Here is a 27,328-nt window from a genome sequence, read left to right as displayed (position 1 = left end):
CCGCAATAATAATAGGACTAGTCATTTTATGGGCCACATCTGCGGTCCGGGCTCCATGAAAGTCAAGGCACATCTTGTGTGTGTGCACGGTCCCTGATTGCGGACGGTCTGTGAATGACACTCCTCATGCACATGGCTACAGTCTGGTGCGTGAGGCCTTAGACGACTTCTTATTTTGAGACGCTGCTGAAAGGATGTGCCGTTATACTTGTTAGTCTTGGCTTCTTGCGACCGGCTTGGTATATACAGAAAGCGTGTTTGTGTTTGCACCTGTTTTCGCACTGTTGTTTAACTACATGCTTAGAAATCTCTATTTTCCAAATTGCAGGGAAAGATGATTCTTCAGGACAAGCTAGAGAAAGAGCGGAATGATGCAAAGAATGCTGTCGAGGAATATGTCTATGAATACAGAGACAAGCTCTCTGGACCCTACGGCAAGTTTATCAGGGATGAAGTAAGTTCATGTTCTGTTTTTTTTTTTCTTTTGATATCTTTAGATTAACTTTCCCATGTTCAGACTAATGTATCATAAATGTCTGAATTGTTAATTTTACCTAGGACCTAGGTCGTTTTTCAGAGCTATTAACGGAAACTGAGAACTGGTTGTATGAAGATGGGGAGGATCAGTCCAGACAGGTGTATGTGGAGAAGCTGGATGAGCTTAAGGTAAATTTATTTTTATTTTATTTTTTTGAGACTAGTTTTAAATCTCTCAAACATTAAAAGACTAGCTTATCTGAGAGCCCAATTATGTTGCAACTAGTTTGTTTCTTTACGTAGTAGACTCTATTCAGGTTTTCTCTTTTCAGAGGTTGATAGTTTTTATATGTAATATTGCACGTTGTGGTTGTTAAGATTGGCAGTCGGCTAGCTGTCATGTTTTTGCGATTTGCGGAGCCATCACCAACTGCCTTTGCTAAATGTTCATACTTTATAAAAACAACAAGGGCACTAACCAATAACCAAGTGCACTAGGCTTGCTCAGAAAATGTTCTGGAAATTGTGTAAATTGCTTCTATGAAAAATGTATTTGAGTCTTAACCCCTTCTCGACATCCGCCATATACATACGGTGCTGTTGGGTTCCCGCAAACTGCAGTACAATTACAGTAGCCCGCACCATCACCGCCGGGTGTCAGCTGTATATTACAGCTGACACTGTCCTGTAACAGCCCGGAGCTGGTCTCCGATCCGGCTGACTTAACCCCTCAGATGCTGCACTCAATAGAGACGCAAGGGCTGGGGTGCTGACTGTTGGTATGGCAACCGGAAAACTAGAAATGGCCTTTTACGGAAGCCTATGAGGACCCACCTATAGGCTTGCTGTCAGTGAATAACTGACCCCTCTAATACACTGCATTATGTATGTAGTGCAGTGTATTATAATAGCGATCAGGGCTTCAACCAATCAAGTCCCCCAGTGGGACAAAAAAAAATGTAGTAAGAAAATTAGTTTCAAGCTAAAAAAGAACAAATTTGCCTTTTGTTTCCCTTTTTAATAAGTCTTTTTATTTTTGGAAAATGTAAAAAAAAACTATACATGACTTGTATCACTGCGTTTTGTAATGACCCAAACCATTACGTAATTTATCCCGCACGGTGAACGTCATAAAAAAAATATGAAAAGCAATGCCAGACTCGCTGTTTTTAGGTCACCTCTCCTCCCCAAAAAATTTAATAAAAAGTCATTCACCCCAAAATAGTACCAATAAAAATGACAGCCCGACCCGCAAAAAAAGTCAAACGCAGTTTTGTCCACGCAAAAATAAAAAAAGTTATGAGTCTTAGAATATGGCAACACAGGAAACAAAAAAATAAATTTAAGTGATTTTATTGTGCAAAAACTGCAATACATGAAAAAAAACCACTATATAAATTTGGTATCGCCGTAATCTTATCGACCCGCACAAAAAGGTAACATGTAATTTATGGCTCAAAATGAATGCTGAAAAAAACCCCAATAAAACACAATTCCAGAATTGCTTGTTTTTGGTCATTTCCTCTTTCAAAAAGTGATCAAAAAGTCATGTGTAACAAAATGGTGCCAATAAAATCTACATCTACAGCTTGTCTCGTATAAAAAATAAGCACTCACCGCTCCATCAACTGAAAATTAAAAAGTTCTAGGACTAGAAATGCGATGTTGAAAAAAAATAGACTGATGTACAGGCCGGAGGGGAACATTCCTTCAGGTTCAGGGCCCTAGTATTTGGGAACTAGGAAGGGAAGGAACATAACACATCTGCTGTAAGCGAAGGCGCCCATGTTATACCAGGCCAACACTTTCCCAGCAAAATTTCCCAAACTACAAAGGAGGAAAAGTCCCCAAAAGATGCAGTGTGATGAGAAAGGACACCGTTTATCAGTTGACACTGGCCTGCGCATAAGTGATTGCTTCACAGCGTACCACACATCCATGGATAATTGTATTATTTACACCATTTTTATACCCTCTTATTATGCCCTGATGTACCCGCACAGATTACATATGCCCCACATTCTAAACTAAAATACCAGTAATACTCAAACAAAACGACTACCATTCAAAATCCACGCTCCAAATGCTGCTTCTTCCCTTCTAAGGGAACAGCAGTTTTATGTCCATATATATTTGGCATAGTCATACCCAGGAGAACCTGCTTAACCATTTATGGGGAAAGCTTCTCCAGTGGCACATGCTGGGCACAACGTATTGAGCAGTGAAATGGCAGATCAGTGGAAAAATTGCAACTTTCACTTTGCATCATCTACTGCGTATTAATTTCTGAAAAACATCTGTAGTGTCTAAATGCTCTATATACCCCTAGATAAATTCCTTGAGTGTAGTTTCCCAAATGATGTCACTTGTGGGTGGTTTCCACTGTTTTGGCCTTTTATGGGCTTTGCAAATGCGATATGGCCTCCGCAAACTATTTCAGCTAAATATGAGCTCCAAAGGTCAAATGGCGCTCCTTCCCTTCGGAGCCCTGCCACGTGTCCAAACAGCAGTGTATTACCACATATGGGCTATTGCTGTACTTGGGAGAAATTGTTACAAATGTAGGGTGCTTTTTCTCCTTTTATTCCTTGTGGAAAAGAAAAAAAATCTACATTTTATTGGAAAAAATTAAAATGTTACATTTTCGCAGCCCAATTCCAATAAAATCTTTGAAACACCTATGGGGTCAAAATGCTTACTACTAAGCTAGATAAATTCTCTGTGGGTGTAGTTTCCAAAATGGGGTATTTTTTTTTGGGGGGGGGGGTACTATCTTTGTTTTGGCATCACAAGAACTCTTCAAACCTGACATGGTGCCTAAAATCTAATAAAGAAGGAGGCCCCGAAATCTGCTAGGTGCTTCTGAGGCCTGTGTTTCAGTCCATTAGCACACCAGGGCGTAGTACATTTTTAATACATTTTCCTCTGGTAAAGCCTTCTGTGTTACAGGGAAAAATGAGTTAAAGTGTAGCTAAACATTCGACAAACTTCTGACATGTCATAGTGACATGTCAGAAGTTTGGATTGGTGGGGGTCCGAGCACGGAGACCCCCACCAATCGCTAGAACGAAGCAGCTGAAGCTCTCGTGTGAGCACTCGGCCGCTTCATTTCTGTTCGGATTTTTCCGGAAAGCCGATGTATCGGAGTACGGGCTCATAGACTTTCTACTGAGTCCGTACACCGATACATTTATTTCCTTAAACAGCTGAACAGACACGAAGCGGCTGAGCGCTCACACGAGATCTTCAGCTGCTTCGTTCTAGCGATTGGTGGGGGTCTCCGTGCTCGGACCTCCACCAATCCAAATGAATTTCTTTTGTAAATTTCACCTCCACTTTACTTTAGTTCCTGTGAAATGACTAAAGGGTTAAGAAACTTTCCAAATGCGATTTTGAATACTTTGAGGGGTGCAGTTAAAATAAAATAGGGTGATTTATGGGGGTTTGTAAAGTATGTGCCCCTCAAAGCCACTTCAGAACTGAACTGGTCCCTGATAAAATAGGCTTTTGACATTTTCTTGAAAATGTACGAAACTGCTGCTAAATTTATAAGCTTTGTAATGTCCTAGAAAAATAAGGGCTCATTCAGACGAGCATGTAACTCGTCCGTGTGACAGCTGTTATAACAACGGCCATCACACGGACACGTGTATTTCAATGGGGCCGTTGTTTCAATGAGCGTGTGAAGGGTCCGTTGAAAAATAAAACCTGTCCTATTTTTTTATTTTATTTTTGGGCATTTTCACGCATTCCTTTGACTCTAGTCTGAGAGATCCGTGAAAACGCGTCCCACACGCGTGCACATCGGATGTAAAAAAAAAAGTCAGTTTTTTACGTCCGAGGTTGCACGTGCTCGTCTGAATGTAGCCTTAAAGGATTTTCAAAAAATGATGCCAATCTAAAGTAGACATATGGGAAATGTTAACTAGTAACTATTTTGTGTGGTATTACAAACTGTTTTACAAGCAGATGCATTTAAACTTCTAAAACTGCAAATTTAGTAAAAAAAAAATGTTGCTACAATTTGTGTTTTTCATAATTAAATACTGAATGTAACGGCCAAATTTTAAAACTAGCATCAAGTCCAATGTGTCACGAGAAGATATTCTCCGAATCACTTGGAAGTTATTGCCACATAAAGGGGCTTGTCAGATTTACAAAATGAGGCTCTCAGGAAGGTCCAAAGTGGTGGGAAGGGGTTAAAGTTTTTTGGTTTCTGCTTAATGGGGTTATCCGGTGAAATAAAATTGGTGGCCTATACTTAGTATAGGCCTTTAATATCTGACTGTTGTCGGTCTGACTCTCGGCATCACCTGCCGATCAACTATTTTGAAGGGGCAGCGGCACTCCAGCAAGTGCTTTTTCTCCTTAATATCTCACCACTCCATACTGCACAATGCCGTCACATTCGCAACGGCATTGCACATAATACTCCTTCCAATACTGTCCACCGCTGCTACGAATGTGACGGTAGTGTGGAGTATGGAGTGATGTAAGAAATTAAGGGGAAGCCGCACTTGTCTTAGTGCCGTGGCCTCTTCTAACAACTGATTGGCGGGGGTGCTGAGAGTCAGACCCTTACTGATCGCTTATTGATGGCCTATCCTGAGAACAGGCCAGACTTTTTTTTTTTTTTTTTTCTACTGGGCAACCCATTTAATTCCTTTATCCTCCATTCATTGCTGTCTGGTTAAAAACTTGTTTACATGCAATCGTTTATTAACCCAACTAAGGCAACTTCAAATGATGAACATATGTAATATTTATTCGATTCTACATCTGTATTGTTCCATTTTTAGAAACACGGTAATCCAGTTAATGAACGTTATAGAGAGGCAGAGATCCGGCCAAAATTGTTTGACGAACTTGGCAAAAGGCTGCAGCACTATATTAAGATTATAGAAGAATTCAAGAACCAGGTACGTGTTAAGATCACATGTAAGGCGTTTAAAGTGTTGGTATTAATTTATCTATGGGAACTAAGATGGGGCTACTCTTACATGTTCTTATCTGTTCTCTCTGCCGTTTGTTGACAGAGTGAGGCATATCGGCACATCAGCGCTACTGACATGGAGAAAGTAGAAAAATGTGTTCGGGAAACCATGGAATGGATGAATAATGCAATTAAGGTTCAAGCTAAGCAGCGATTGGATCAGAACCCGGCTGTATATGCCTATGAAATTAAAGCACAGCTTTCTGTAAGTAATGCTTTAATAGAATTATGCAATGACCAAACTGAACAATGTTGGTGATTCTTAAAGCGACCCTGCGGTCCCGGCACAACATTTTTAATATATGGAGTAAGATTACTTGCTTCCTCTCTGCCGTGGATCCATTTAAAGGGGAGCCCCTCTGTGCTGTCTTAAAATGGCTGCAGCGCTTCTTTGACCAAGTCTGGGACTCTCCCTTTTCTCGGATTGGATAGAACTGCTCAGATGAGCAGTTCTGTCCAATTTGTGAATAGAGGGAGTGTCTTAGTGCTGTGGCCATTTTGAGACAACGGAAAAAAAAAAAAAATTGCGGATCCACAGCATAGAGGAAAAACCGGAGGGGACCCGGTATTAGTACTCCATATACATCGTCATATTTATAGTTTTGTCCTTAGACCATAGGGTCGCTTTAAAGTAAATCTTAATATTTGTGCATTACAATTTTGTTTTTGGACATGGACTTCCACCACTTCACGGTTATGGAACGAAGTGACTGCTGCACTCCCATTGTCTTCCCTTGGCAGGGATGCTTTAATACCATAATTGTCTCTACTGAGTGAGGTTGAGAGTCCAATGTACCATTGCACGTTGAATGATCAGGGGCTTATGAGGACACATAGCAATTAATGTTGTCTCTATTATATTTAGGCATTGGAAAGCAGCTGCCACCGCATAGTAACACAGCCAAAACCTAAGATGGAATTGCCCAAATCTGATAAACCAGTAAATGGTATGAACCACAATGATGAAGGCCACAATGCTGAGGAGGACAAAACTGTACCTACTGCTCAGCAGAATGGAGACCGCCATCTAAATGAGAAGGACACCATTGATATGGACTTGAATTGAAGCCTGTCCCCAAATCTCCTGTTAAAGGGACTCGCTGGAATCTGTTCCTGCTGGATCTTTGCTCTTTATGTGTTCAACCTCCTTGTAAATGAATATTTACTTCAGTGGTTGTTTGTTTTTTTGCTCCCTTCCCCTATATTTCATTATTTCTGTACTATGGGACCAAGTAATGTCTAAGGAACTATTTATTAAAACTTTTTAGTTTTGGTTTGTTTTTTAAATTTGTTTTTTTTTATTTTATTATTCTGCACAGGACTAGATTAAAGGCTATGGGCAACTTTGGGGTATTATTATTATGATTATTTTTTTTTTTTTTTAATAAATAGATTAGTCCGTGTGTTTAGTGTAACTAGTCTTCTACTTTTGATAATTCTGTATTATCTATACAGAACAGCTGTATCATTTTGTTTTACACTGAACCTGTGAGGTCCATGGGACTGCCAGATTCCGTGTCGGCGGGCACGCAGGTTCCACCTGTAATCGATCACATCTAACTTCCTAACTTGGGGGACTGACGGATTCAGTGTAAAACTAGAGATGCTGCTGTTCGGTATAGAGAATACAGAACAGCTGTATCTCCAAAAGTAAAACAATTTTTTTTAATAAAGACTAATTACAAACTTACAATAAACACACTGACCTATTTATTTAAAAAAAAAAAAATGCCCAAAAAGGTGTCCATAGCCTTTAAGAAATGCCTTGATAACTTGGAGGGGGGAAAAAAAATAAATTCCTGTGGAATTGTGAACTTCATAATGGGTTTCTGAGTACAATGAACTTCAGTGCATTTGCACATGACAGAGTGCCACTTAGGCCATTCTTCACGGCATCCGAGTGGCACCCGATCGGTTTCTCCGACCCATTCACTTTAGCGGTTGAGTTGGGTCCGTGAAAACTGACCCGATTCTCCGATCCGTTGAAAGATAGGACATGTCCACGGATTACTGACGGAACTCGACCAGCACACAACAGTCGTGTGCATTAGGCGTTAGAAAGCACTGAGAATACGGCAGTGTTTGTGTTTTTAGATTTGGCAAAACATTGGAGGGAGCACTTAAAGAGGCTCTGTCACCATATAAGTGCCCTGTCTCCCACATAATCTGATCGGCGATGTAATGTAGAGAACACTGTTTTTTATTTTGAAAAACAATCATTTTTGAGGAAGTTATGAGCAATTTTAGATATATGCTAATTACTTTCTTAATGCCCAACTGGGCGTTTTTTAACTTTTGACCAAGTGGGCATTGTAAAGAGGAGTATATGACACTGACCAATCAGCGTCATACACTTCTCTCCATTCATGTCCATTTGTACTCAGCACAGCGTGATCTTGCGAGATCATGCTGTGCTGTCACATACACCCACATTAACTTTACTGAAGTGTCTTGACAGTGAATAGACATTGCCTCGCGAGATCACGCTGTGCAGCGATTAAGTCCCACACAAACTTAACCGAAGTGTCAGGATTGTGAATAGACATCTCGTCCTGGCTGAAGGTGATGTCTATTCACTGTCAAGACACCTCAGTAAAGTTAATTTGGGTGTATGCGACAGCACAGCATGATCTCGCTAGATCACGCTGTGCTGAGTACAAATGGACATGAATGTAGAGAAGTGTATGACGCTGATTGGTCAGCGTCATACACTTCTCTTTACAACGTCCACTTGGTCAAAAGTTCTTAGTTTTTTACAGCCTGGGGCTAAGGCCTGCTTACCTAGGGCTCTTGTCCCTTTGTGCATAAGTCTCTGTTGAGCCGCTCCTTCAGAATCTGCTCTTTTTTTTTTTTTCCCTCCCATGCTCCTTCCATTTTCACCACCACTTGCTGTGGAGGCTGCTGTGGCTGGGTGGAGCAGTCTCTTCTTTCTCCCTATACCATTCATGACTTCCAGATTGCTGAAGTAGGCACATGGTCCTGGGCTGCTTGTGCAGGCCCGGTATCTGATGTCATTTGGGGCATGACCGGAAGCCGGGACAGGGAAAAGATTTCAGTGTGTGTATCTTTTTTTTCTTTTAAATGGTGTTTTGGCGTCCAGGAGTTGCCAGGTGCGTTCTAAATTAGCCATGGGGAAGATCCAGGCAGCATTTAGTTCTGGAGAACTTCATCCCTCCTGGCAACCTGCAGGATGTCAATCAGTAGATGTTCCCGCTGACCTATCTGAATCCACTAAAGGCTACAGTCCGGTACCATTCTGTGGTCAAGATGGGATTGAGCGGTCTCTTTCTTTACTCAAACTTCTCCTTGGGTCCTTTGTTTTATTTATGTATTCGGCCACAAGGGGTTCTAAGAAAATTGCCAAGACAAAACCGTGTTGGATGTGTAGAAAGCCCTTACCCTCTTCTTACTAGAAGCTACTTTGCCTTGGAAGATGAGGATAAGTCACCTTCTTTCATAAAAACATAGAGCAGATTATGAAATCGCAAGCTGAGTTCCATTAAGAATTTACAACATAATCTCTCATCCCTATACTTCTGCAGGGCCATCTAGAGACTGAGTTTATTCAGGAAGATAATTTTTTATTTTTTTTCTCACTGACTTCTCTCTGAACAGGATTTGGCAGGGAAAGCCTAGTTTCCTTCAGAGAATACTGACCTTTTTTTTTTTTTTATTCAGCGGAAGGCCACGGTGTGTTTATGTTGCGTTTTTAAACTGCAGCAAGTAATTTTTCAATAGAAGTCAATGGTGAACTGTTTGTTATGGACAGACTGCTGCTATTATAGTACAATGCGTTCTTTGTGCAGTTAACTGCATCTTCATAATGTCTGACCGCATGCAATTAATGACCGCGCTGCCAAAGTTGTTGCTGAACTGCTTGGGTTTTTGCTGACAGTTCTGCAATATATTGTAATGAACTATATACAGGAAGCGCCTAACAAACTTCAACACGGGTGAAAACTATGTCCATCACTATTTCCTTTAAAAACGCAACAGAACTGCAGCATTACAGAGACAAAAAACGCATGCAGTTGACCGCATGCAGTTTTCAAACGCAACAAAACCGTGTGAACGACGCACCGTGTGGCCTTACCCTCAAGGCCGTAAAAGCCACCATGAATCTGGACAAGGTGAAAGAGGCCAGATCGGTGTCAGACCACATGTTTGAAGTTCTAGCTCATATTAAGGCTTATTAAGAATATGCATCTGATTTAATATCGGCCATAGCGGTTTTCAAAGTTTCTATATGATAAGTGTAGTACCTTGGATAATTAACAATTGTTAAAGAACTCTTATAGTGCATACATGTGAATGATCTATTACATTTGTTGTGGGGGGTGGGTGTTTGGACATGGTTTTGTTTGTTTTGTTAAGAAAATTCAAAAGCCAGCAATTAAAATTCCTTTTTTTTTTTTTTTTTTTTAAAGGGGGAATTATTAAAGTGTGAAGGATGGTTTATTTGCTTATATTCTTTGTATGAAATGACATTCTGAATTATCAAGCAGGATGCCGAGTTACTAAAATATGTGTTCTCCAGTTTGTAATGACCTTTTGTCTATATAATAGTCTCAAAGAAATATCTTGTCTTCATTTGTTCATAATATGGTCTTCATAACCGATTGTAGCGGTTTTGCTGAACGCCCAGACATAAAGTGCAACTATTTCTCATTATTGCAACAAATTCCCCCATGAGAACAAACCACTAACAACTGCCCATTATATGCTTGTCTCCAGGTGTTACCTGATGTCAGCATTTTAATCAAGAATTATAATTATGTACTTTGAAATATTCTTATTATTTATTATTGTCACATTGCCTCTGATTGGTTAACCTCAAGTCTACACCCCATTTGAATGATATTATAATAATTGAGTTTAGCAATAAACCTCCAGAGAAGTATTTTGAGCATACCAGCAGCATCATATTTACTTATTTCTCCTCTCTCTATTATATATCGGTATGAAATCTACTGATTAGGATGCTGGATAAAGTGCCTGGCGTGAGTGTCTGTTTGAACACTCGTCTAAATTTCAGTCTAATATATTTTGAGCCATTGACTTCCACCACAAAAGGGAATGGAAGAACCCAGACAAGAAGTCAGGAAATGTTTTGGCCTTACAGCTCTCAAAGGGAAATACCCCTTTGATGTAGAGGACTATGCAAAATGGGATAGGGCCCCAAGAGTGGATGCACCAGTGGCCCGACTGCTACAAGAGATGGACACTTGAGACTACTGCTTCGTCTATTCTGGGTTGTTAGCGGCCCTTACCGCTTATGTTTAGTCGAGAAATTGGTTAAAACCGGCAAGGACAGAGGTAGCAAACAGCCTAGACAGCCTTTCGGATAGTGGTACTGACGGATGGCAGACGTGTCAGCATCCACACTCTGGCAAATCTCGAAAAGGACTGGCATATCTTGGATATACAACCCATCGCAGTTCCCTCATGGATGCTTTCTCTGATGAGAGATACTTTACCTCTCTCTCATCTACTTTGCCATGGAAACCTGTGACAAAGTCCAGATCACCGAAGGTTAAGAAGACTCAGGCAAAAGTCCAACCAGAATTGCCTTGAAGGATTTCAGCATTTGTCGCTCCTTCTATCTTGCATTAAGGCTCTTTGGGTCTACCATGGATTACGCCAGATCCACCGAGCCGTGAGTTCCATGGTTACCTTGGCCCTAAATATCACTGAATGTTTTTGGTTTTTTTTCCTCTTTCTCTTGCTTGCATGTTAAATATTTCTATGCCTTTATGCTGAATGTAGAGTTAACAGTTATCGTTTATTAAATTTTGCATAAGCTAATTCAGCTGTTTAATGAGAGCGAGCCCTGGCATGGGTAACCATCGGGCCTCTTTGAAGCCTCTTTGATTTATTAACAGTTTGTTCCTTTCTGTTTCTCCTCTCCTCTTTGCCTTCTGTATACGCATGTCTTGCTTATTGAGAATTGCATGGATTGTGTACTAGAAATTATGTCCCTAAAAAATACAATAGTTACTAGGCTGTTGATGATTTTATGTGCACCTTATTATGGGTCGTTAAAACACATTCAACTCTGATCAGGAACCCCCCAACATCCACACACATTACTGGCTGTGTCGGTATACAAATTCTTTTTGCCCTTGTCCACTGAGGCTTACTGGTGGTAGTACAACAGTAGTAGCTGATTAAATGTGTGGGTCGCGGTTACTGAAGCTCCTTATATCCTCCATTTTCTTCCATTTCTCCTATCCCTATTCTAATTGTAAATTTTCTCAGCACCTCTGACAACACCCCCCTCCTTCTAAATTACCATTCTTATGGCAGATATCACGGTCACTACTTTTAATGTTAAAGGGATGAATGCGCCAAATAAAAGACATCACATTTTTATGCTTCTAAAAAGATTACATTCACAAATCACTTCTCAACAAAAAACACATTTTAAAATTCCCAGATACCCCGACACAACTCAGCAAAGCGGTTCCATAGCTGTCACTCGACCTCCGCCTCCAAAGGGGTCATTACCATACTGACGCGGTGGGCAGAGTCCTCTTTTTGAAAGGTTTGAGTGACACACACACACACGCGCATGACCTGCAGTCAGCATACCCATTTTTATGGTCACAAAACGCCATTAAATGCCTGTGAATACGCCTGTCTAGCAACTGTTCTGAGTTATTTCACTTAAATTATACACCTCTTCTCTCTGAAGTCACTAAGTTAATTAAGGAGTATGATATTCCTCTTCTATCCTGGATGGGAAGGAAAAAACTATTAAAAACGTATGTTCTACCTAAGATTTTATATATGTTTCAGATGGTCCCAATAAGCAGTCCTTTTTTAAGTCCTTGCGGGGGATTTTCATAAGTTCCTATGGAAACATAAGAGGCCAAGGCTCTCACGCACCCTCTTGATATCTAAAAAAAATAGCTGGAGGTGTGGGTTTGCCAGACATGTACCTATATTACAGAGCTACAGATGTAGCCATCTTTAACTTGATTCTGATAACTTGCTGCAGCGTGATATCACACAACAAAAGCCATTGAAAAGTCAAGATAAGAGTTATAGCCATTGTTTATTTAATGCGTTAAATGTTAAGGTAAATACGGCTACATCTGTATACAGCTTAATAGATGGTTAGAGCTGGTCAAACCTCGTAAGGATCCGGCTACAGCCCTCATGAGAAAACTTCTGTGGGGGAATCCTTTTCACAAGACCTTCTGGTCACCTGATCCTAAACTATTCAGAAAACCCTCTTTTGATCCCCTAGTCAAGGGAATTTGCGAAGTCTGGAACTCCCTACATCCTTCCCTAATGCCTTCTCCCTCACCATTTATGCCAATGGGACTCCTTCCTGAACTCTTAAAAACAAGTGTAACGGCGTACTAAGATATATGGGAAGCTCTTCACTCTGTTAGCGATGTCCTGAGCACCCCTACCATACCTGATGAACAAAATTTTCGCAAACTCCTACTTGGAACGAATTTGACATTCCTACACTACTATCAGTTTAATGTTCCAAGTTTTTGAGTCTCTATGCACCACTCAGAGACCTGTCTGATTTTGAAAGATAATATTAGCACAAACTCCCAATACCAGGACTTGTATAATAATTTTATGGTAGGGTCTTCGTCTCCCAGGCCACATTTTCTTGACTCTTGGGAAAAATAAATAGGCACCCCCTCTCTGATTTTAAAACCAAATTTATTCTAAAACACTCACATGGTTTTTCCACCTGTATACGCCTTCAGGAAAATCACTAATAAACTCCTATACAGATGGTATCAGACCCCTGAGTTCCTGCATACACGCAATCTGGCAGACTCCAATAGTTGCTGGAGATGTAAAGCTGACAGTAGCACGTACACTCATATCTGGTGGTCCCGCCCCATTATAACCTCTTTCCGGAACCAAGTTGGAGACATGATTAGACAACTTACTAACACTGACTTGTTCTTGTCTTTTGACATGATTGCCTTGTCTAAATCTTCCAAGTAATATACACCATCGAGATATAACTTGACCAGCCACAAAATGCTGCAGCGAAAACGGTAATCCCGCTTTATTGGCTTCAGATTCAACCACCCTCCTTGTAAACTTGGCTATCCAAGGTGGCACAAATTTACAGATTCGACGTACTATCTAGTTGGGCTAACAGAACTCATGATACACATATCTGTCACGTAGATATCATCCCTTTTTGAACCTCCTGCACTAAACTCCCTATCGGCCTGGGGGACGGAGATCCTCATGTATATTTCCCCCTCCCTTACATACCTTCTTTCTTTTTGTTCCCCCCAATGGCACCAATATTATAATTATAAAAACAAATACACATATAGAAAAGAGAAAGAAAGAAAAAAAAAGGAGGGGGGGGGGGCAGAAGGGTGGGTATCTGGAAATTAGTTAAATATAAGGAAAGGGGTCAAATGTTACCGATGTGTCATATCTCTCTAATGTCAGGGACAGCATAAAGTAACAGTTCTCTCAATGTATCGCATTAAAGTCTATTGCAGGAATTGTGGAAATCTGGGGCTCTCCTTGAAATTCGACCATGGAAACCAAATAAGTAGGGTCTGTTCACTGCTCTCTCTGCTTTCCACAGTCAAACACTGCATGCATTTCAAAGTATCCATCTCCGAGACCCATTCACTCAAAGGTGGGCAGTTATGAGATTTCCAATACCTAGGAATGACCGATCTGGTTGCAGTCAAAAAGTAAAGAAGCAGATCCTTTTTTATCATGGAGAGAAAACCAGGAATCAATGAGAGCAATGCCAACTCAGGAGTAGTGGCAACGGTTATCCCAGTAAGCTGATGGTATATGTCAAACAAGCTTCTCCAAAATGACTGTAAAACAGGGCAACTCCACCAAGCATGTAGCATATTGCCAATCTCTGCGTCACAACGCCAACACAATTCAGATACTGTAGGATAAGCTTAATTGAAGATTTCTGGACATCAATACCATCTGGTCAAGATTTTAAAATTCTTCTCCTTGGCATGACATGCCATAGGCATCTTGTGAGTCAGGAGAAAAATCTTTGACCATTCCGCCTCTTACAAATTTTCACCCAATTCCCTCTCCCAAGAACGTACATAAGCCAGCGGCGAGTCAGGTAGGCCCCTAAAAGGACACTATAGAGGGTGAAAATTACCTGTGTTGGAGCACGGGATTGTAGGAGAATTGTTTCAAAAGGCGTAGCACTGAAAGGGGGTAACCCTTCCGGCCATCGAGCGTCAAGTGAGGTGTGAATCTGGGTATATTCAAACCAGCCTAGCGACCTATAAGTCTCCCTCAATTTGGCCAGAGAAGGGAGGTGTGAGAACTCCATCATCACCTGGACCAGTCTTGGAAAGCAGGATCATCAAGAGGGGCATCATGACCCCTGGCCTGACTTAACCATTACCCTGTCCCATAATGTAATGATCTGCAGAGTCAGCAAGAAAAATCAGTCAAGGGAGGGCGATCCCCCGGTAATATCCAAACTAAGGAGCTAAGGAACATGGGGACAAGAGATCCCTCAAGAGAAGAGGTAGAGCAAGGAGAAGATAGAAAAAGACTATAAAATCAAATAAACAAAAGACAACGTCTAAGAAACGTTGTAAGCCCCTGACAGCTAAATACAGGGGTGAAGAATTCAAGTATTATCTTTTTCAACACCCTAACGGTGAGTTTGACTGGTCTATGGTAAGCTCTGCACCAGCCAAACCCCGAGCCAAGATATTCAATCCTGCGAATATATTAACTAAAGTAAATATATGAGGGAAATAGCTAATGACCCTGCCTTGAGGTGCCAGTTTAGATTGGGTCTGTCGAACACTCTGAAAGACCTGTTAGTTAGTTATCCCTCTTCTGACTCTCTAGATCAGGTTATGGCTTTAGCGGTACGTCTTGACCGACGTCTCAGGGAGCGACGACTTGAAAGTTTTTGTGCATTCTCCTCTGGCTCCCCTATGATGGCCCCCGAGGCTCCATTGCTTCGTTCTTCCACGGAAAACTCAAATGAACCAATGCAACTCGGGGCCTCCGTGTCTCCCCAACAACGTAGTGAGGTCCGCCGGAAGAATGGTCTCTGCTTCTACTGTGGGGATGGCAAGCATCAAGTGAACGACTGTCCTAGACGTAAGAATAAGCAGCCGGAAAACTTCCGTGCCTAAGTCACCATCGGGGAGGTCGCTTTGGCGCGCAGGTATTTCCCGTATACATGAAACCTAATAAGATCTTGTTTCCCTTTCAGGTCCCTTTTTACGGTAGGTCTGCCATCGGCAGTGCCTTCGTGGATTCAGGGTCTTCTGCTAATATTATGTCTGTCGAATTTGCTATGTCTCTAGCCATGCCATTGATTGATTTGCCTAAACCTGTCCCGGTAGTGGGTATCGACTCCACCCCACTTGCTAATGGTTATTTTACGCAGCATACCCCTGTTTTTGAACTCATTGTGGGCTCCATTCATTCGGAGCAGTGTTCGGTGTTGTTGATGCAGGGATTATCGTCCGATTTGGTTTTAGGCTTTCCTTGGTTGCAGATTCATAATCCCACGTTTAACTGGAATACCGGGGATCTTACTAAATAGGGTAATGAATGCATGACGTCCTGTTTCCTATTAATTTGGTTTCTCTCGCTGAGGAGGTGAACACTCTACCTGAGTTTATTCAGGGCTTCGCTGATGCTTTTTCTAAAAAGGCCTCCGAAGAGTTACCTCCTCAAAGAGAGTACGATTGCGCTATCGATTTGGTACCAGGTGCTAAACTCCCTAAGGGTAGGATATTTAATCTCTCTTGTCCCGAACGTGAAGCCATGAGAGAATATATCCAGGAAAGCCTGGCCAAGGGTTACATTCGTCCCTCTACTTCTCCGGTAGGTGCTGGCTTCTTCTTCGTAGGGAAGAAGGGTGGTGGTCTTAGACCGTGCATCGATTACCGAAACATGAATAAGGTCACTGTAAGGAACCAATATCCCCTTCCTCTGATTCCTGATCTCTTCAATCAGGTTCAGGGGGCCCAGTGGTTCTCTAAGTTTGATCTTCGGGGGGCTTACAACCTTACCTGAATTAGAGAAGGGGATGAGTGGAAGACTGCGTTTAACACGCCCGAAGGTCATTTCGAATACCTCGTCATGCCCTTTGGGTTGTGTAATGCTCCCGCGGTCTTCCAGAATTTAATAAATGAGGTTTTAAGAGACTACCTGGGGGTATTTCTTGTAGTGTACCTTGATGATATACTTGTGTTTTCCAAGGACTGGTCCTCCCACATTGAGCATGTCAGGAAGGTGCTCCAGGCCCTTCGGGAAAACAAACTCTTTGCTAAAACCGAAAAGTGTGTGTTTGGGCTGCAGGAGATACCATTTTTGGGTCAAATCCTCACTCCTAACGAATTCCGCATGGACCCTGCCAAGGTTCAGGCTGTGGCTGAATGGGTCCGACCTGCCTCCCTGAAGGCTTTACAGTGCTTCCTGGGGTTTGCTAATTATTTTAGTAGATTTATTGCTAACTTCTCGGTCATCGCTAAGCCTCTTACGGACCTTACTCGCAAAGGTGCCGATCTCCTCCACTGGCCTCCGGAGGCGGTTCAGGCTTTTGAGGTTCTTAAGAGGTGCTTTATCTCTGTCCCAGTGCTGATTCAGCCTAACCAGATGGAGCCATTCATCGTGGAGGTTGACGCCTCTGAGGTGGGAGTGGGTGCTGTCTTGTCCCAGGGTACTAGGTCTCTCACCCATCTCCGTCCCTGTGCCTACTTCTCCAGGAAGTTCTCCCCCACTGAGAGTAACTACGACTTTGGCAACCGCGAACTCTTAGCCATTAAATGGGCATTTGAAGAGTGGCTCCACTTCCTGGAGGGCGCTAGGCACCAGGTAACGGTCCTTACCGACCACAAGAATCTGGTTTTTCTAGAATCTGCCCGGAGGTTAAATCCGAGACAAGCTCGATGGGCGTTGTTTTTTACTAGATTCAACTTTGTGGTCACCTATAGGGCTGGGTCTAAAAATATTAAAGCTGATGCGCTGTCGCATAGCTTCATGGCCAGCCCTACTCCGGAGGAGGATCCTGCTTGTGTTTTGCCCCCGGGTATAATCATATCCTCTATTGATTCTGACTTAGTCTCCGAAATTGGGGCTGATCAAGGTTCAGCTCCCGAGAACCTTCCTGAGAACAAGCTGTTTGATACCCTGCAATTCCGGCTAAGGGTACTCAGGGAGAATCATGACTCTGCATTATCTGGCCATCCAGGCATCCTGGGTACCAAGCACCTCATTTCTAGAACCTATTGGTGGCCTGGGTTGCTTACATCGCCGCTTGTGAAATTTGTGCTAGGTCCAAGACTCCCTGGTCCCGACCAGCGGGCTTATTATGTTCTTTGCCCATTCCCCAGAGACCTTGGACCCATATCTCCATGGATATTATCACCGATCTGCCTCCATCCCAAGGCAAGACGGTGGTGTGGGTTGTAGTAGACCGCTTCAGTAAGATCTGCCATTTTGTGCCCCTCAAGAAACTACCCAATGCCAAGACGTTAGCTACCTTGTTTGTCAAACACATCCTGCGTCTCCACGGGGTTCCTGTCAATATTGTTTCTGACAGAGGGGTACAGTTTGTTTCATTGTTTAGGAGGGCTTCCTGTAAGAAGTTGGAGTTTGATCTGTCCTTCTCCTCGGCCTTCTATCCTGAAACTAATGGCCAAACCGAGAGGACTAATCAGTCTCTAGAACAATATTTAAGGTGTTTTATCTCTGACTGCCAAGATGACTGGGTCTCCTTCATTCCCCTCACCGAATTTTCCCTCAATAACCGGGTCAGTAACTCGTCAGGGGTCTCCCCCTTTTTCTAAAATTTTGGATTTAATACACGGTTCTCCTCCGTTTCACCTGGTGGTTCCAACAATCCCGAGGTAGATGTCATTCATCTGAAACTGTGCACAGTCTGGGCCCAGGTTCAGAAGAACCTGGAGGCATCCCAGAACATACAAAAGACTCAGGCAGATAAAAGACATTCTGCTAACCCCTTGTCTGTGGTCAGGGATCGGGTGTGGCTGTCTTCTTAAAAAAAATTGCGCCTTAAAGTTCCATCCAAAAAATTTGCTCCTCAGTATATAGGGCCGTACAAGGTTATTGAGATAATTAACCCTGTCTCCTTCCGGCTGGAGTTACCCCCGTCTTTTCAAATACACAACGTGTTCCATGCCTCCCTCCTGAAACCCTGCTCCCCGTCCTTGGATACCTCGAGGAAACCTCCGGTCCCTGTTCTTACCCCTGAAGGGGTAGAATTCGAGGTGGCCAAGATTGTGGACAGCAGGATGGTCCAAGGCTCCCTCCAGTACCTGGTCCATTGGAGAGGATACGGGCCTGAGGAGAGGACTTGGGTACCCGCCCGGGATGTTCACGCCGAGTTATTACTCAGGAAGTTCCATCTTCAGTTCCCCAACAAGCCAGGTCCACCTAGGAAGGGTCCAGTGGCCGCTTATAAAAGGGGGGGGGGGTACTGTGAAGGATTTGCCTGACACAGCTTCTGTGTCGACGCCCGTGGTTAATCAGCCTGCATCTGTTCCTAGGTCTGCTAGAGTGACTCGATCTGCTTTTACTCAGGCTGGTAGTCTGAGGAGTGGGGGAGCCTATCGCAGCCTGGCCAGACAGTTCTAGCTCCCGCCCTTGGTCCACTTATACCTTTATTTGCTGCTTCCTGGCTCTGGTGTTCCTGCTGTTACTATTGACCTCTGCTTCATATTGACCCTGGCTTGACTGACTATTCTCCTGCTCTGCATTTGTTACCACGTACACTCCTGGTTTGACTCGGCTCGTCCACTACTCTGTTGCTCACTGTGTTGCCGTGGGCAACTGCCCCACATTCCTTTGCTTTTGTGTTCCCTTGTCTTGTTTGTCTGTCGTGCACATATTGAGTGTAAGGACCGTCGCCCAGTTGTATGCCGTCGCCTAGGACGGGCTGTGCAAGTAGGCAGGGACAGAGTGGTGGGTACATTAGGGCTCACCTGTCTGTCTCGCTATCCTGACATTACACCACAAACTCCAAGCACATGTGTGAGCTCGGAACCAGATCTAGAACCTAATAGGCAGCAAAAGTATGTGCAAGGGTCTAGGTGTCAGTTAGAAATCGTAAAATGCAACCCCGTCTTCAGAGGTCAAACAGAAATAGTTGTGCGAGGGGGACGTATTCATATAGCTGTTAACCTAGCATAAAACATAGCAAGACATAGTAAGAAATCATCTGATAAGGCAAAGGTCGAAGTGCAATCAAACAAAACGTTTCTGTAAATTTTTTAGACAACACGTATAATCATACAATAGTCCCAAAAACAGGGACCATGTCCTATCTTACATGACATCTACACATCAATGACTGCTGCAAGGCACTTCGAATGGTGAGCCACTCCAAATGATCTTTCAGAGAAAAAGGTCAGCGGTATAAGCTAACATCCCGATGGTGGTGAGGTTATGGTTCTGCTAAGCCAGGATCCTGGGGGTGTTGTAGCCGCTGGCATCTAGCCACTGTAGGAGCTGCAAAATTCCTTCCACTGCGTCTGGGTGCTCTTTGAGGTAACGGGGGTAGTGAGGGCCAATCTTGGATGATAGCCGTGGGTAGGTCCAGGGCGGTGGTAAAGTCCTCCATGTCTTCAGGGGTACTCAATACGGCAAACAAGGAACCCTTCCTCATCTGCAGATGAAAGGGGTACCCCCAAGAGTAAGTGATCCTCCTCTTCAAGGCCCGTCTTTTCGCCAGCGTCGCTCTGAACAGATCTGTAAGGAGTTGGAGTTTTGCTCCATCAAAGTCCAGCGTCCCTTTATTGCACGCTTTATACATTATTTCCTCTGTAATTTGAAAAAAGTGGATCCGGCAAACGACATCCCGAGGCCTCTCAGGATCTTGGCTTTTAGGTCCCAAAGTGCGATGTGCACGATCAATTTCCAATGGACTCTTTGAAGGTTTGTCCATAAAGGAATTAAATACACTCTGTAATGTGGGGATAAGATCTTCCGTGCCAGTGGTTTCAGGAAGGCCCCAAATCCGAATATTGTTTAGTCTGTTCCTATTTTCAGCATCGTCTGCCATGTCAAAAAGAGCTTGTATCTGTTGTGAGTGTCGGTCCAACAGTGTCTGCTGGGACGCCTGTCGCGTGTTAAGGTCTCGGGCGGTAACGTCTATGTACCTTTGCATGGAGGTGTAAGAAATCATCTCTAAGCGCGCGTATTTCCGTCTTGCACAACGCCTCCAGACGAGTGATGTAACCTTCCATGTCTGATTTGGTGGGCATGGAGGCCATATGTAGCTATAGGGATGAGAAGTTCAGAGCCGAGGGCCGAAGGTTGGGAAGCCGGAGATGATGAAACTTCACGTAGGAGTGCTGGCGTAAATTCCAGGGTCCGTATAGGAGAGCGAGGCCCACTCAGCAATGGTGCCTGTGTCGAGGCGTGGCCATTCACCATGTTGGATCCTATGTTACGAGTGTCAGGCTGAGGTATTTCTGCAAAATACCGGGTAATGCTGCTACATGTGCGACCGACAGGAACTCTGGCAAGTGTCTGGTCTTAGCTTGCTTTTACTCTGCATGTGAGCAGGATACAGTGCTATCAGAAGCTATTATATGGGTGCGGGGCCTGCTGGGGATCAGGAGCTCTCACAAAGCACATCTTTGCAGCGCCATAGCCAGGCCATGCCTTGCCTGGCAGACCCTTTTGAGAAAAGAGCCGACTTATATCTTTAAAAAAACCTGCAAAACTGCTTCAGCTAGCCCTAAACCTAATATAGCAGCCACATGTGTGGCTAGGTCCCTAAAAATTTGGATAAGCCAGCTTGAGGTTCACCTTAAGGAGAAGACGCCCAAAGAGTGTCCTAGCTTCCCTTCTCACTTTTTCTAAAGGGACTGCCTTTCTGGCTGACACATTGGCGGATATAGTTAGATTATCTGCCAGAGCAGCCGCTTCGTCACATTCTGCCCATAGGGCCCTTTGGCTAAAATCATGCGACGGTGATCAGTGCTCTAAAAGTAGGTTATGTGCTGTCCCCTGTGTTGATAACCTCTTTTTTGGTTCCACCTTAGATTACCTGTTCAAGGTAACAGATAGGAAGAAGGGTTTCCCATTTCCCAAGGGGCCTTTTAGTAAAAAGCAAAAGGTTTTTCAAAAACCAAGGAATAGAGAGTTTTAGGAGAAAAGGAATACATTTCCTAGAAAATCAAGAAGCTTTATCTTTAATCCCCAGTCCAATACAAGAAATAAAGAAGGTCTACAATGACGCCAGAGGTCTGGCAACGGGAAGGTTAGTTTAGGGCTGGGCAATTAGTTGAAAATAAATCGAAAATTCAGCGCAGATAACCAACGTCATCTTGTGCATTTTGTTTTTTCGGATTTTTTTTTTCCCCGGCTTCAACTGTATCTGCGTCCTCAGGACGCAGATACAGTTGAATTCAATGGTAGAGCAGGGAGCCATCACCTCCCTGCTCCACCATTAACTTTGTAACGCCGGCCTCTCACAGCTCGATGCTGATAGGTCTGATGACACTGCCTCACGGATTGGAACAGATAGCCGCAATGCAGTGATGTCATCACACCTGTCTGCTCCGAGCCACATAGACCGGAGGAGCAGAGGGATCTCCTCCACTCGTCGTGGGAAGGGAGTTAGGTGAATTTGTGTTTTATTATATTTATTTGGCACTATTGCTGCTGTGTGGGGGCAGTATAGTGTGTGTGTGTGTGTGTGTGTGTGTGTGTGTAGCAGCTATGGAGGCATTATACTGTGTGTGGGGCAGTTATGGGGGGAAATATACCATATGGGGGGCAGTGTCAGGGGGTAAATTATATACAGTAGTATAGAGCATGCTCTGGATTCACAGTAGTGTACAAAAAAATAGCAGTCCAACAACCTTAGGTGAAATTCACACGGATGTGTGTGTTTTGCGCGCGCAAAAAACGCAGCGTTTTGTGCGTTGCAGTTCCGTGTATCATTAGTATTTGGTGCGTGGCTGCGTGATTTTCGCGCATATGGTATCGTTATGACACTCTGTTTTATGTTAATAAACAGAAATAGAGGAGGTGGTTTTATTTTTCCCTTCATTTCTCTAACAACTGTTGCGTAAATCACGTGATTTTCACACACCCATTGACTTCAATGGGTGTGTGATTCGCGAAAAACTGCCAAGTATAGGACATGTCGTGAGTTTTACGCAGCGGACACACGCTGCGTAAAAATCACGGAATGTCTGAACGGCCCCATTGACCAACATAGGTCCGTACGACGCGTGTGATTTTCACGCGCGTAGCACGGACGTTAAAGAGGCTCTGTCACCAGATTTTGCAGCCCCTATCTGCTATTGCAGCAGATCGGCGCTGCAATGTAGATTACAGTAACGTTTTTATTTTTTAAAAACGAGCATTTTTGGCCAAGTTATGACCATTTTCGTATTTATGCAAATGAGGCTTGCAAAAGTACAACTGGGCGTGTTGAAAAGTAAAAGTACAACTGGGCGTGTATTATGTGCGTACATCGGGGCGTGTTTACTACTATTACTAGCTGGGCGTTGTGTATAGAAGTGTCATCCACTTCTCTTCACAATGCCCAGCTTCTGGCAGTGCAGCACTGTGACGTCACTCACAGGTCCTGCATCGTGTCGGCACCAGAGGCTACAGTTGATTCTGCAGCAGCATCAGCATTTGCAGGTAAGTAGCTACATCGACTTACCTGCAAACGCCGATGCTGCTGCAGAATCATCTGTAGCCTCTGGTGCCGACACGATGCAGGACCTGTGAGTGACGTCACAGTGCTGCACTGCCAGAAGCTGGGCGTTGTGAAGAGAAGTGGATGACACTTCTATACACAACGCCCAGCTAGTAAAAGTAGTAAACACGCCCCGATGTACGCACATAATACACGCCCAGTTGTACTTTTACTTTTCAACACGCCCAGTTGTACTTTTGCAAGCCTCATTTGCATAAATACGAAAATGATCATAACTTGGCCAAAAATGCTTGTTTTTTAAAAATAAAAACGTTACTGTAATCTACATTGCAGCGCCTATCTGCTGCAATAGCAGATAGGGGTTGCAAAATCTGGTGACAGAGCCTCTTTAAATACGCTCGTGTAAATAAGGCCTTAACCTGATAAATCAATGTTTTTGGTAGAAGTGATATTTCTACATAGCAAATAATTTACTTGTAAGTGTTGTAGAGGGTCACGATCCGTGGGTATGTGGACCCACTAGGCCGCACCGCCGTAGTGGAGTAGCAGCTGGCCAAACAACAGTCCTAGTACAATAGTACCTTTAATAGTCCAGATAGTAATGGAGGCACGGCATAGATGAACTTGTAGACACCAGACGTGGTGTTTATCAGCAGGCGTGACCGGTGGCACAACACGACTCCAACAGGTTAAGGCACAGGAACAGATATAGCACGGAATACAGGATACAGGTAGCAGGGCACGGGAACAACGGTAACAGGATAACATTAAGGGACCATTTGCTAAGACTAACATGGGTAAACACAACAATGCTTAGGCAATGAGTGAAAGGGCAGAGCCCTTTTTATAGTCCAGGGTGATCATGGGTTAATTACAGATCTTACCCATGTGTGTGCACTGGCCCTTTAACGCCAGACGCGAGGGCACGAGCGCACCCTACGGGAACCAGTGCAGCATTGCGGAAGTGAATGCTGGCATCTCTCAGGAGGGAGATGCTGCCTGGCACTCACTCATCCATGGCCGCGGCCGCCGGGAGGCAGGTAAGAACGACGGTTTGCGGCTGTGGACTTTACATAGAGTAGTAGAAAAAATACAGACCCAACAGTTAGGACATGCATGCCGCTCATTCTGACAAATTGAAAGGGGCTTGTTCAAAATAATAGCAGTGAGATGTTAAATTGGTGAAGTCATTCATTCTGTGGGATAACAGGTGTCAATTTTGGCCATTATTTAAGGTAATAGGGTGGCAAATGTTGCACATGTTGGTTATAGTACATTTTCTTCTGAAATACTGGGGAAAATGGGTAGCTCCAGACATTATTCTGATAAAAAACGTACTCTGATTAAAAAGTTGATTGGAGAGGGAAAAACACATAGGGAAGTGCAGCAAATGATAGGCTGCTCAGCCAAAATGATCTCAGATGCCTTGAAGTGGCAACCAAAACCTGAAAGATGCGGAAGGAATCGGGAACTACTGTTCGAAATAGATTGAAAAAAAGCCAAAATGGCAAAGGCTCAGCCAATGATCACCGCCAGAAAGATCAAAGAAGATCTGAAGTTACCAGTGGGAACTGCTATAATCAGAAGACTATTAAGTGAGGCCAAGTTACCAGCAAGAACTCCCCGCAAAGTCCCGTTGTTGAAAAAAAGACATGTCCTGAATAGGTTAAAACTTGCCAAAGAACACATTGACTGGCCCAAAGAAAAAATGGCACAACATTTTGTAGACTGATGACAGCAAAATTTTACTTTTTGGGTCTAGTGGCCGCAGACAGTATGTCAGACGACCCCGGAGCACTGAATACAAGCCACAGTACACTGTGAAGACAGTAAAATATGGTGCTGCAAAAATCATGATATGGGGAGCTTTTCATACCCTGGTGTTCCGCCTATTTATCACCTACAAGGGATCATGGATCAGTATGAATATATCAAAATACTTGAGGAGATCCTGTTGATCTATGCTGAAGAAAAAATGCCTTTGAAATGGGTGTTTCAACACGACAATTATCTAAAACACGCCAGTAAGCGAACAACATCTTGGATACAACAAACAGGATTGAGTTAATGGAGTGGCCAGCCCAATCCCCTGACCTCAATCCCATAGAGAACTTGTGGGGTGACATAAAAATGTGGTTTATGAGGCAAAACACCAAAAATACAGAAGAACTGTTGAATGTCGTTCAATCTTCCTGGACTGGAATACCTGTTCAGAGGCGCCAGAATTTGGTTGACTCCATGCAACACAGATGTCAAGCAGTTCTCAGAAACAATGGTTATTCCACTAAATATTAGTTCAGTAAAGTAAAATCTGAAACATTTTTTCAGTTTATACTTTACATTTTTGCGTTTTTAACCCCTTAACCCCTTCCCGACATGCCGGGTGGGGGAATATGGAGCGGGCTCATGGGCTGAGACCGCTCCATAGAGCAAGTGTGTCGGCTGTGTATTACAGCCGAGACTTCTGGGTAACGAGCGGGATCCCGTTCGAGCACGATCCCGCTTGTTTAACCCGTTAAATGCAGCGTTCGATAGAGATTGCGGCATTTAAATGACTAAAAACAGGGAAGCGACCCCCTGTAACGTCCCAACGCCCCCCCCCCCCCCACAGGGGCCTTGTTTTGGCAAACACAGCCTAATTTGGGCTTAACGCTCAGAGTCCATCTGACATATTTCACTTTATGTGGTAATAACTTCGGAATGCTTAAACCAATTTGAGCGATTCTGAGACTGTTTTCTCGTGAGACATTGGGCTTTATGTTAGTCGTAAAATTTTGTTCGATATATTCAGTGTTTATTTGTGAAAAATTGCAATTTTAAAGAAAATGTTGAAAAAATAGAATTTTTCTCATTTTAAGTGCATCTGCTTGTAAAACAGATGGTTATACCAGCCAAAATAGTTTCTAGGTCACATTTCCCATGTCTACTTTAAATTGGCATCGTTTTTTGAACAGTCTTTTATTTTTCTTGGATGTTACAAGGCTTAGAACATAAACATTAAGGTACTTGTTCAGTTCTGAAGTGGCTTTGAGGGGCCTATGTATTAGAAACCCCCATAAAAAACACCATTTTAAAAACTAGACCCCTCAAAGTATTCAAAACAGCATTTAGAAAGGTTTTTTTTAACCCTTTAGGCATTTCACAGGAATTAAAGCAAAGTGAAGGTGAAATTTTCAAATGTAATTTTTCTTGCTGAATTTCAATTTTATTAATTTTTTTTCTGTAACACGGAAGGTTTTACAAGAGAAACACTACTAAATATGTATTTTTCAGATTCTGCAGTTTTTAGAAATGTTCCACATGTGGCTCTACTGCGCTCGTGGACTAAAACACAAGCCTCAGAAGCAAAGGAGCACCTAGTGCATTTTGGGGCCTCTTTTTTTATTGGAATATATTTTAGGCAGCATATCAGGGTATGAAGAGGTGTTGAGGTGCCAAAACAGTAAAAATACCCCAAAAGTGACCCCATTTTGGAAACTACACCCCTCAAGGAATTCATTTATGGTTTTTGTTACCATTTTGACCCCACAGTTTTTTCACAGAATTTATTTGAATTGGGCTGTGAAATTAAAAAAATTAAATCTTTTTCTAATAAGATGTCATTTTTGATCAAAATTTCTTATTTTCACAGGGAACACAATACCCCATTTTGTTGCCCAATTTCTCCTGAGTGCAGCAATACCCCATTTGTGGTGATAAACTGCCGTTTGGGCCCATGGGAGGCCTCAGAAGGGAAGGAGCGCTTTGTGTCCTTTGGAGTGCAGATTTTGCTGGATTCGTTTCTGGGTGCCATGTCGCATTTGCAGAGCTCCAGAGGTATCAAAGCAATGGAAACCCACCAGAAGTGACCCCATTTTGGAAACAACACCCCTCAAGGAATTTATTTATGGGTGTTGTGACCATATAGACCCCACAGTTTTTTCACAGAATTTATTTGAATTGGGCTGTAAATTATAAAAAATGATTTTTTTTTCCAATAAGATGTAGTTTTGGCTCAAAATTTCTTATCTTCACAAGGAACAAAATACCCCATTTTGATGCCCAATTTGTCTTGAGTGCGGCAATACCTCATTTGTGGTGATAAACTGCCGTTTGGGCCCATGGGAGGGCTCAGAAGGAAAGGAGCGCTATGTGTTCTTTGGAGTCCAGATTTTGCTGGATTGGTTTTCGGCTGCCATGTCACATTTGCACAG

General features: G+C 43.1%; 1 protein-coding gene across 1 annotated transcript in view; it reads left to right on the top strand.

The window, feature by feature from the left end:
* Nucleotides 1-6,757, top strand: part of HSPH1 (heat shock protein family H (Hsp110) member 1) — a 33,845-nt gene extending 27,088 nt beyond the window's left edge. The window contains exons 14-18 of the mRNA XM_075851691.1: nucleotides 329-454; nucleotides 559-666; nucleotides 5,277-5,396; nucleotides 5,514-5,675; nucleotides 6,336-6,757. Coding sequence (XP_075707806.1) covers nucleotides 329-454; nucleotides 559-666; nucleotides 5,277-5,396; nucleotides 5,514-5,675; nucleotides 6,336-6,536 — 717 coding nt within the window. The 3' untranslated portion in view covers nucleotides 6,537-6,757. The remainder of the gene's footprint in view (nucleotides 1-328; nucleotides 455-558; nucleotides 667-5,276; nucleotides 5,397-5,513; nucleotides 5,676-6,335) is intronic.
* The last annotated feature ends 20,571 nt before the right edge of the window (nucleotides 6,758-27,328 follow it).

Source organism: Rhinoderma darwinii, chromosome 2 (assembly GCF_050947455.1).
Source record: "Rhinoderma darwinii isolate aRhiDar2 chromosome 2, aRhiDar2.hap1, whole genome shotgun sequence".
In the NCBI taxonomy this organism is placed as follows: Eukaryota; Metazoa; Chordata; class Amphibia; order Anura; family Rhinodermatidae; genus Rhinoderma; species Rhinoderma darwinii.
Note: the sequence above shows the minus strand (reverse complement) of the source record. Positions and strands in the feature narration are given on the sequence as shown.